Genomic DNA, 11,253 nt, shown 5'->3' on the forward strand with positions numbered 1-11,253 from the left:
TGAAAAGAAACACCATTCTGGTTTAGTAGTACTGTTGCCATAAAGCTCGTGAAATTTTCCAAGGTAAACTCTGAACATTAATATTGTACCTGTTCACATTACTGGTATACTATTCAGGTCAATGAACGAAGCAGTAAGAAAGGAAGATCTGACTCCTTTTCATATGGAACGTTACAGCTTAATGTACCAATGTATAACTATTGTAGATGTATCCTAATTAAGCATGAAGCATTTGCTGTTATAATTGTACAGGTCATTATCAAACAACACCTTTTGATACGTACTTATGAAATTACTTGTTACAACACATACATAATTGTGAAAGGAAAGGGCAAACATGCTTGCTTGCTTAAGCACATGGAATTTGATACAAATTCATGAATCTATACTAATACAAGGCTCTGTTCTGGGCAATACTTAAGGCCTCTAAGCATAAAGGGTACTATTCAGAAAGTGCCAACTGCCAAGAGCCCTCAACTCCTACTGATTTATGAATTGACAGGGCTCAGCATGAATTCCAAAACTGGCCAGAAAATGTGTCTCTCTTCCCCCTTATGAAGGGCTTCTATGAAGCAAAATGTTTATTTTGACTGAAATTTTCAGCAGATAATCTCGAGCAAAATAAAACTCTTGTAAGAAGCTGAAACGCTAGCTTCTGAAATAAAAAAAAATACAGCATGCTGAGAAAAGAGACGGTAAAAGTTTTTACTTAGAGAAACCTTTACACCAGAAACTACTGGCAATATTTTAAACAACATATAATCAATGGATTTTAACAAACACATTAAAGACAGATGCTGATAAAAATTTTCCTAATTCCCCAAGCTACATTCTGTCATGACAAGAATGACTGAGGACCTTTTGTTTGGAATCCTCATAATTATAACGCAAAGAAAAGCATGCTTTTTCATTTCAGATTTATGAAGAGGCTCAATTTTCCTTTATTTCTACACTACCTAGCAGCACAACTGATAGGAAGAATGACTAAAAACCAAGATTAAAAAAAATACCAAACCCAAATATGTAATGGAAAGATCAGTTCCTATGTACTGGAGCAAGCCTCAATCTAATAAGTATTTTATAACTTTATCTAGCATTGCATGACCTAGTTGGTTTGATACTCTACAGTGTATACCACAATTTTGTGCCCAGAACGTTTGAAAAATAATTTCACAAGTGTTTAAGACTCCTTTTATTTTTTTCTTTGTGAAAGCATGCACGATGAGTGTAACAGAGCATTCAGAATGATTTAAAGAACAAACAGAAACATACATATGTATTTAAAAGTGGTCATACTCATACAGTTTACAGGTTTCGCACTCCAAGGCTTGCAAACAAGTTTGGGTATGCATGTTTTGCAAAAACAAATTCAAGAATTAATGTAGATTCTCTCTCTCATGCATGCATGCAGATACACACACACAAAAGACTAACGCATTGAAAAATACTTACATGTTTAAAACAGGTGACAGGAGCTGCTGTAAAGCTATTGCTATTGATGTAGTTACCCCAGCTGAAACCTTCCACAGGGACAGCTGTTAAGAGAAAGTTATTTCATTTAGGAAGCTGCTAATGAAACATAAATCTTGTATTGCTCAGAATTTGTTTTAGCTGTTTATGTGCCATTACCTGCTTTAGTCTTTGCCTGGTTTTGTAAAGTTGCTTGGTACTGAGCATATGCTGCTAATTTAGCCACCAATGGTTGTTTTTGTAGAACTTTAGCCTTTTTTGTTGGAGGTTTACCCTAAAACAACAACAAAAAGCTAAGTAAATAAAGCCTTTCCAAACTCCAACCCGAAAATTTCCATAGATCTGTAGCATATTTCTGATGCAACTTTTTTGAAAAAAGTCACTGTGGGGGGAAAAAAAAGAAAACACTTAAGTTTTAAAAATGATTTATCACGTATTTTTCTCTGGTAGATTTAACTAAAATTAACACAACATAGTATGAAAGTTGACCAAGCACCACAAAACTACATATAATATTAAAGACATTCAAACACCAACAGGAAAACAATTCCTAAAAGATTACTTTTGTACTAGTATTCCAACTTGAAGAACATATATACTCATTATTTTACCTGGGAAAAAAAAAAAAGATATCTTTGGAAAGTAGATTAGAAGAAAGATTTTTTTAAATCTAATTTATAAGAATGCAGTTTCTTGGCCTTTGTTGCATATGCAATGAATATGAGCTAAGATATAATATTTCTCTACATCTCCAGTTCTTTTATTCAATGTTACAGAAATGTTTTCCTGATTATTTGATTAATATTTTAAGTGAACAGATCAAACCCCATTTTGTAAGACTGTATAGTTAAGAAAACCCTCAAAAGCAAAACACGACAGTGCTAAATAAACCTTTATTCTCTCTAAAGCCTCAAAGTATCTTGGGGATGAGATGCATGGATTTTCAAATCACTACATATATAGACTAATTGTTGATTGCATGATCTTTTTCTTGCAGATAAAAGTGGGCCGCTGCAGCAGAAATAAGGAGTCAATATTCTGTGTAATTTGCTCTGCTGAGCAAAGCAATTTGCTCATTAGTGATATGGTTTTGAATTTCGGCTTAGAAATCATTTATGTGACAATTTTACTGTGTTTAGAAACTTGACTTAGTTGTTTTAAAAACATCATGCAAGTTTTACAAGCGCACACACTTTACAAAGACAGACTGACTATAATAAGTATATAAAGAAAATGGTGTCTGTACCGCTACCTGAAGTCTGGCCAGAATGCTGGCCTTCTTGGAGTTCGATGAATAGCTTCTGGAACATGATACACTGCAGAAGCGTTTCGTTTTAGAGTAAAAAGCGTCACGGACACCAACCATTCCACACATCTCGCATGTAGCTAATCAGAGGAGAGAAAGAACAAAATGTTTGGGGTGTAAAGAAAGCCACAGTAAAAATTCAGAACAAAGACAGCATGAGAAAGGTCCTGTAGGTGGCACCAAACTGATCCATTTCTACCAAATCCAAAATTCTACCCAGAGAAATCTCTGCTAAACACTAATAAACGTGTCCAAAACATTCTTCCCCATTGGCAAAAACAATCTTTCCCCTCCTCCCTGCCCTTTTATTTTTCTGGTAAACTGCAGTTCATAGCTAGGTAATAGTGAACAGGGACACACTGACAGGCTTTATACAGCAGTGGTAATGAAGTTTTCCTAGTATTGGAAGAAATATTTTTATAGATTGTATATATAAACAAGATAAAGGGTAGAGAGATATACTTCCAAGTGTAAGAGAACAGAATGACACTTTCAAAAAAGCTCAAAGCACAAAAACAATGTGCATGAGAACATACACTTGTGTGTATATTATACACAATAAATATTATAAGGGGGGAAATGTTCATAAACTATTTCTTTCCTGACAACAAGATTCACATTCTGTCTTATTACAGTTTTGCAAAACCCAAACAATCCACTTCCCTTCAACTATTTTGGTCAATTTTCAAGGGGAACAAACACTTGGGACTGGACACTCACAAATCACAGCAGAGGTTGAAAAACAGTCTGGGTACTCACATACCACTTACTTACCCATGCCAGATTTACCGTCTGGATAAGTATAGACCTGTCCATTGTTCTTTATGATTGGGAGACTGGATGGCAAAGGAGCAACCTCTTCTTCACTCTCATCTGAACTGGAGCTGCTGCTGGTGTCCTCACTACAACTATCATAACCGTCAAACATCCCGAATGAATCACGTCTTTTCCTTTCTGTTCGTGAAGTATGTTCTGTCTAAAAATAATAATAATAAAAAAGAAATAAAAAAATAAAAGCAAACAAAACAAAGAATACCAGAGCATTCTGTATACAAAAAATATCAAAGGCAAACTTAAAAAGTTTCAAAGGTCAAAGTCAACCTTTAAATGTAGAACTACTACAAACTGCTCAATCAGCACAGAAATATGAGCCACATATTGCCAATTGAATTAGTATTAGTAGAGCCAAAACTAGCCAATTTTTGGTATTATGATAAACAGGAAGAAAAATCTCTCTTGGTCCACTGAGAATACACAGTATCAGCCCATACGTTCCTTTTTCTTGGTATCTTCAGAGTTCATTAATCTTGATGTGCTGATTAATGACAGCCACACGGATCTTACACGTAAATGAGCACCTTCCAGATGGCTGCAGCCAATTTCACCTGAATTCATTCATTTGAGAAAGCTGGGCAGAGAAAAGACAGTTCAATGAGGAGGGCACTATTCCACCGAGCAGGAATGAGGCTCTCTCTCTCTCTGCTACTACTGGCTTGCAGGGTTACAGATAAATCACTCAGCTTCCCTAGGATTCAGTTTCTCATGGGCGAACCAGGAATACTTCTCTACCTCACGGGGATGTTCTGAGGATTAATACATTAACAATTATGAAGAGCTCAGTTACTATGGCAATAGGGTCTGAATAAATACTAAAAGATAGAAAGGTGACTAATTTGCCACTTTCATCTACAAAACCCTGTTACATAATAGCTTTGCTATAACCTATAAATCTGAGGTCAAGTGAAAACATACAGATTTGAAGAATGCAAAGGAGTTGAGCAATTTCCGAAGACATTAAAGAAGCATAAACAACAGATTAACTGGTCTTTTTCTGATGCATATCCACTACATGCATTGTAATAGTCACATCTTTCACTTGATCACTATTTTAAACAGCTCTACTGAAACAAGGTTACTGCTACATAAGTGAGCTGCCCTCATCAAGCTAAAAAAAAAAAGAAATTTCAAAGTATTTCTATTACTCTTAACAATATCTACTAAGAATGAGAGGTATTAATAAAACAAAGACAAAAATTCTACAATGGAAGCACAAGTTAGGGAAATGAAGTACAGCAAGAAAACAGAAAAATAAATAAGAAAGCCTTTGCTTCTACTTCCTTCCCGCTCCCATCCAAGAGCTAGTTTTATTTAAAAATCACTGTAGACAAAAAGAAATGTGACTGGATTTTTCCTTCTTAAATTGCATTTGGATTCATAGCTTTAAGATTTCATCACAGTAATTCCCCAAATCCCTTTCCTAGAGAGTATATGCCTGAACATCTTTATTGTTGGATTTTATCCAAGCCTTTTTCTGCCATGCTATCCTTTTATTATAATATTCTCTATTCTCCTTTTCGATCTAAGTCCTATTATAGAAGGATTTCTTCATAGTTAAAAGGGAAAACTGATTCCCACACTGACTCAATCCTAGCATCCAACTAACAAAAAACCAAACCCCACATCCTGTAAGCGTAAAAGATTATAAAATAAGATACACAAATCACTTAAAGCACTTTGAAACTTAAACAAATTCAATGTAATGTTAACTGTGCACACATGCCGCAGCCAACCACACAAAGTTATATTAAAACCAACCAAAACTTAGGACAGGGCATAACTCCACATCTCCTTGAAGAAACCGAGAGCTGCTTGAAGCAGCTAGGACAACAGCTACAATCATCAGAGGAAATGCAGGGAGAGGGCAGGACAAAACCTCGTCCTAAGCTGCGCTGGTAGCAAGCCTTACCTGTACACTATCACTGATACTAGTACCAGCAAGATGCAAGATCAGTTATTCGTTTGTGTGCACGTGTGCGTAGATTAAGACAGAAGTTGAACACGTTGCCATGGATACAGTGTTCTGCAAAAAGTGGCAGTAATTTACAGATCAGAACGTGAAGATTCGTTACCTTCCCCAGAATCTCAAACTCTGTCATGCCCCGGTTTGGCTTTCCTTGACCATTGCCTCCACCAGGAAATAAGACACAGCACCATCCTAACCATTCACAGCAGTAACACTGCGTTGCCTCCTGGTATTACGGACAGATTTTGGTGGTGTACCAGAGCCCACGGACAGGAAATCCAGCCTCATCCATGCATCCTCCGTCAATCGGCTGACCTCATTTCAACTTAGGGACCAGGGCCCTATCCTACACAAAGGAGGGCTTCGACCTTCCGTAGTGGAACCTGCAGCACAGGGTGGTCTCAGCACACTTCTTTTTCTTTTTAAACCAGAGACCTCTGGACACACACGGCCCTTCTGTTTCACCCAGTGCTTTGCTGCCAAGGGTGTGAAATGCTGGAGGAGCTCAGGAGGAAGAAGAGAAGCACAGCCCGCTCCCAGTCCCACCAACTCCCAGCGCCACAGCAGAGAAACCCCAGAGCCAGCGCGGCTCCCACTGCGAGGGCAGGAGCAGAAATGGAAAGCTGGAGGCAAGCTGAAGCTCCAGTGGCACAGGAGGGAAGGAAGAAAGGCTGCTGTAGGCAAGCTGAAGCATGGTGCAAGATTACAATCACACATACCACAACAGAATGGTTGGCTCTTTTTAATTTTTTTTATTTATTTTTCCTATCACATAAATTTAGAACTTTAGCATCACTGCCAAGCCCTCTCTGCCAAAATATTCACAGATGAGAAAGAAAACATTTCCAAATTCTCTAGAGAAATTGGGACCTCTAAAAAAATCGTTCTTCAGCATTACAGAGGTTTCTAAGAAGCAATCATCAAGAGCTAGTTACGCTTAACTAAAATGTCAAAAGAAGTCTCATATTCCACCTTTCCATTTACTTTATATTTGGTCAAATTGTCTCAGCTCAAGTTATGAGCAACTCCAAATAGCAGCTTTACTGATTAAAATAATACTATAGTTTTTATATAACATTTTCATCCAAGCTTTTGCCAGAAGATAAGCATACTTGCCAGATAATTTGCATAGGACATTCCTAATGTTAATTTATAGTTATTATCTGGATTGTAATTCTTGGGAAATTACTCAAAATACATTTTGGGTAACTTGGAAAGCATACAGTTTTTCAACAGAAAAAATACAAACTACTTTGTTTATAGAACTAGGTGGAAGCTAGGGAAGAAAATATGCAAATACCTATGCTGGAATTTTGCTAGAGCACACCAAAACACTTTTATTTTGATAGTAAACACCTCTAAGGTTCTTTTCAACCCATGTTGAGACAGCATTTATAGAAACAAGTGAATAATGTGTGGAATCTCTGATAGCCCTTCCTGCTGAAATGAAAGGTCCTATTATTTTCCAAGCTCTAATATCTGAAACAGAAAATAGTTAGGGTACAACTCTGAACTCAAAGGTCAAAAATTGCATCCTTATATAAAGGGCAACGTATACCTCCAACAGAACCATAATTGAGGAAAAGGCATCTGCTTCGGTAACAGCAGCAGCTTGCAACTCCTGCTGCGTTCTTGCAAGTGCCGAGCAGCAGCGTGCCTTACCAGCTGACTAGCCACACCGTCTGACAGAGGAGCACTTAGCTGCTATCTGCAGCACCTCTGTGAATGGAAGCCTCGGAGAGAGCAGCTTACACTGTACCAGGTGCTCCCACTGGATTTTGAGACACACTGTCCATGAGAATGCAGTCCTCCACCCAAATAAGTAGCATGTTAAGTTACAGCGCCAAAGTGGTCTGTCATAACCACAGAACTGTGGGTCACCACTGTCAGCAGAGGGGGAGTAAGCTTAAATTTTATATTTACAGGTTTTAATAATCAACATTTGGTAATCTTTCTCCTAAAATTCATTTTCCAGCTACTAGAGACAGTATCAGGAACTCAATCCAACAATTACAACCGTAACAAGATCAATGAACATGTTTCAAAATATAGACATAAAAGAAAAGGATGGATCCAGGAGCTTGGATTTAGCATGAAAAATGACATTGAGGAGGAAAATTACCTTTCCCTCAAAACTGAAACAGATTAGTGCTCTTCACCTCCTAACGTGGGGGAATGCACCCTGCCTATCTGCAAAGCTTGCTCCGAGCAGGAGAGGAGGCCTGGCTCGCCATAAGCCTCAGAGCCGCGCAACCGGTCATTAGCCAAAGAGCAGTAGCTGTTGCACTACAGGATAACCCAGTAGGTCAGCAAGCAGAAGCAATACGCATACGGGCCAAACATTCAGGTATACTGGCTAAGCTTATTTTCCTAGTAAGATTACCAGTTCCTCAACAGGAAAGGTTTTTAGACAGAGCGACACGAGATCTAGGCGAAGCGGGACTGGCAAATCCAAGTCTGCACGATTATTTGCTTGGGGGTTTCTTGCATAGTTCTTACTGAAGGGGTGGGTGGAGAAAGGAACCCTAAAAAACTGCTTTCTTATTCTGCCCAACTTCCCATTTTCCTGTTCTTCCTCTCCCCTCTGTGAGTACTTGGCAACGATGTATTTTTAAGAAATACTCTTAATTAACTATTACATAAGGCAAATGGCATGATAAAAGAATATAGTTAAGGAAACCGGTTTCCCTAAAAGCAGGAAGGCAACTCTAAACAAATATGATTAATAACTAATTTCTCACTCCTTTAGCATATAGTTACACAGTTGATTTTAGTCAGCACATTATAGCATACGCTCTCGGAGAATGGCAACTACTTTTTCAGCACAAAAAGCTGGTCACAAAGGGTGGACAATGCAGGGCCAAATCACAAAATAAAACCATTTAATGTTAATTAGACATCAAATACTTACTCAGGAGATTGCTTTAGTGGTTCAATGAAAACTATGCTTGAGTATCAGCAAAATTTATGAGAAAGTGTTTTTGAAGGCGAGAACTTGCTATAGAAATTTTACCCCGTTATTAAGTGACCAACCCCCTTGCCTCCAAGTAAGCACACCTTGGCAAAAGGAGACTGATACAAAATCACAGAAAGGTCTCAACCTGCTCAAAACGTTTGTCAGTACTTCTGAATCAATTTGGTGCTTGAATTCAGAAAGGCAGCAATTTAGAACTGAGTAGGAGAGCTGTAGCTTAACAGAAGCCTGCCGGCACCTACACAGATAGGCATCTCTTTCAATACTCAGATCTGACTCTCAGAAACGTGACAGAAGTTGGAGCAGATGGTATTTGAGGCCAAGGTCAACAATGAGGTCATTATAACCTTCAGGCCATGGGTCTGTGATAAGTCACGTTTACTTTAATCACATATCCTTAACAGATCATACGTTTCCCATAGTATACTTCGAAGTCGGTATTAAATTTGATGCGTGGTTTTAAAATTCATTCATTAACGTTTTATGCCACAAGCTCAGTTTTAGCTCTGGATGTCAGCATTAAGGCACCAAGACGACAGAACTTATTTATTACAACTCTTCTGAACTTAAGTTGGCCAGAGTACTTTAGTGCAGTAATACTAGCTCACCCCTGACAGAACTGAAGATCTACTTGTGCCTGAGCGTGACAAAAAAGGAAAATTCAAACACAGTACCAATTTAAAGAAAACACACTTTCAGCTTTCATTAAAAATAAACAAACAGAAAACTCCGAAGCTAAACATCTCGGGATTCCTGGAAATCAGAACCAACCAAACTTACTTTTTTTATATAAGCAACTCACCTCTATCTGGAAATGTGCCTTCCACTCTTATTATAAGTAAAATCTCAGCTGGAAAATTACAGAAATGTTTTTCCTGTCTCTTCATTTGCTATGTATGACAGCATTTTGTCTGAAGCCAGTTTCTGCTGTTTGCCAATGGTTTTGTCCATAGCCTCTTCCCCAGGGGGTTTCACACAAGAAGAGGGGAGACTCTTTTACAAAAAAATATATCAAATTAGCAGGCAATTTGGAGGGGGAGGGGTGATGTAAATATGTGAAATATCTGAGTTTTGAAAAAAAAAAAAAATGAAAATCTGTTACAAATTCCATTATGTGTTTACAAAGCTCTTATATACAGGAATACCCGGAAGAGGCAAAGTCTAGAAGGCAAATACTTTGTTTTAACCATCCTGTTAACATTAAAAAACAAAAACAAACCAAAAACCCAACACCAACCCAAAACCATGGTGTGCTACACCTGAATTCCTTCTATGTGCTCAGAGCTGGATTCAGCAAAACATTGCACATGTCTGATGTGTGCCAACTTACCTGAGAAGTGAAGGTATGTTGTAGTAGTTTGCAGAAGGTATCAAGAACCTTGCAAAATTAAATCAAATTTTAGAAGGTAAGAGAACTGAAAGCTAATGAGGAGGAACTTCTTTTGTAAACATTATTAGCACCGCTAACGTCGTCCAGCTCTTTAGGGAGCAAAAATGAAGATAATTCTTATTTTCAGGCTACAAGCATTTCGTATGCGTACAGGTCTCCACGCTCTCAAGAACACCTGAACCATTCTTGTGGCATCCACCTAGGGGAGTTTTTACCTCAGCTGCGCTGCTCTATAGCTTAGGTTACACGCTTCCTCAAACCCATCCCTAGGCAGAACTAACAAGCAAAGACAACTGCACACACCTATCAACTTTGTTGGCTTTTGTGAAGAATACACTTTTAGTTCCCATTTAAAGCTCCAGATTAGTCTCTCCCATACGCTTTTTACTCCGCTCCCTACAAGTCAGGACCGGACTGCTCTAAGCAGCTGTAACGAGCAAACAAATAAACGCAGCTCCTCACACATGCAAAGCAATCTGCATTTAAACCACAGAGAATTGCCCTGCAGCTTTCACAGTGTTGACTGGGACTGGAAGTTAAGGATCCCAGCGGCTGCAACCCAGGTTTTAAACTTTTTTTTTGTTGTTAAAGGAGTCGCTTTTTCACACGCGGCCGCTCCTCCCAGGACCTGACAGAACCGGGCTGACAGAACCCTTGCGAACCCTTCCAGCACCGACCTGAAAGCGAAACTGGTCGCACGGGTTTGCGGCACGGGTCGGGAACAAAGCCGCAACAACAACACAGCCGCGACCTGGGGGGCATCGCGCCACAGAGAGGGTCCCGACAGAAGAGGGGGCCACAGCGTGTGGGCGGTCACAGCAGAGAAGGGAATCGCGACGAAGGGGGAGGATCACGACAGAGGAGGGGGATCACGACGGAGGGGGGGTCTCCCCCTTCCTCCCCCGCTGCTCCCCTCTCTCACAGCCCCCCGGGAGCCCCCCTCTCCCCACCACACCGTTCCCCAGCCCCGCTCCGCACCCCGCGGACCACGGGGGCTCCTCGCGTCGCCTCTCCCCCCGCCAGCCCCCGGCGCTCACCAGCTCCTTTGTGTCTTCCATCAGGCCCTGGCGGGCAGCAGGCAGCGGCCGCCACGGCCCCCTCGGCTGGGCTCGGCCCTCAGGGCGCCCCCAGCCCCAGCCCCCGCCGCCTGCCCCTGCCGGGGCCCCGGGGCGGCCCCGCAGAGTTCAGCGCCGCGCCGGGGGAGCGGGGCCCCGCGCCCTGCGCCGGGACGGCAACAACATGAGCGGGCGCGCACTGCGCAGGCGCCGAGCCCCGCCCCCCGCGCGCCCTCATTGGGCGCCCCGCGGGAT

At 40.5% G+C, this 11,253-nt stretch overlaps 1 protein-coding gene across 10 annotated transcripts in view; it reads right to left on the minus strand.

Moving 5' to 3' along the window:
* Positions 1-11,183, minus strand: part of MBTD1 (mbt domain containing 1) — a 35,338-nt gene extending 24,155 nt beyond the window's left edge. For 4 of the 10 annotated variants that reach the window (XR_014574003.1, XM_083805235.1, XM_083805242.1 and 1 more), the window contains exons 1-5: positions 10,981-11,183; positions 3,551-3,752; positions 2,717-2,856; positions 1,630-1,744; positions 1,453-1,535 (exon numbers count right to left, since the gene is read on the minus strand). Coding sequence is in view for 9 of the 10 variants with exons in the window: in XM_083805235.1 (XP_083661361.1) it covers positions 1,453-1,535; positions 1,630-1,744; positions 2,717-2,856; positions 3,551-3,752; positions 10,981-11,001 (561 nt within the window). In the remaining variant the exon portion in view is untranslated. Of the gene's footprint in view, positions 1-1,452; positions 1,536-1,629; positions 1,745-2,716; positions 2,857-3,550; positions 3,753-5,522; positions 5,637-9,355; positions 9,547-9,883; positions 9,932-10,980 lie in introns of all 10 variants that reach the window. The other 6 variants (XM_083805243.1, XM_083805238.1, XM_083805241.1 and 3 more) reach the window with 5 other exon arrangements.
* Positions 11,184-11,253: the final 70 nt, after the last annotated feature.

This window comes from Anser anser (assembly GCF_964211835.1).
Source record: "Anser anser genome assembly, chromosome: 19".
NCBI classification, from domain to species: Eukaryota; Metazoa; Chordata; class Aves; order Anseriformes; family Anatidae; genus Anser; species Anser anser.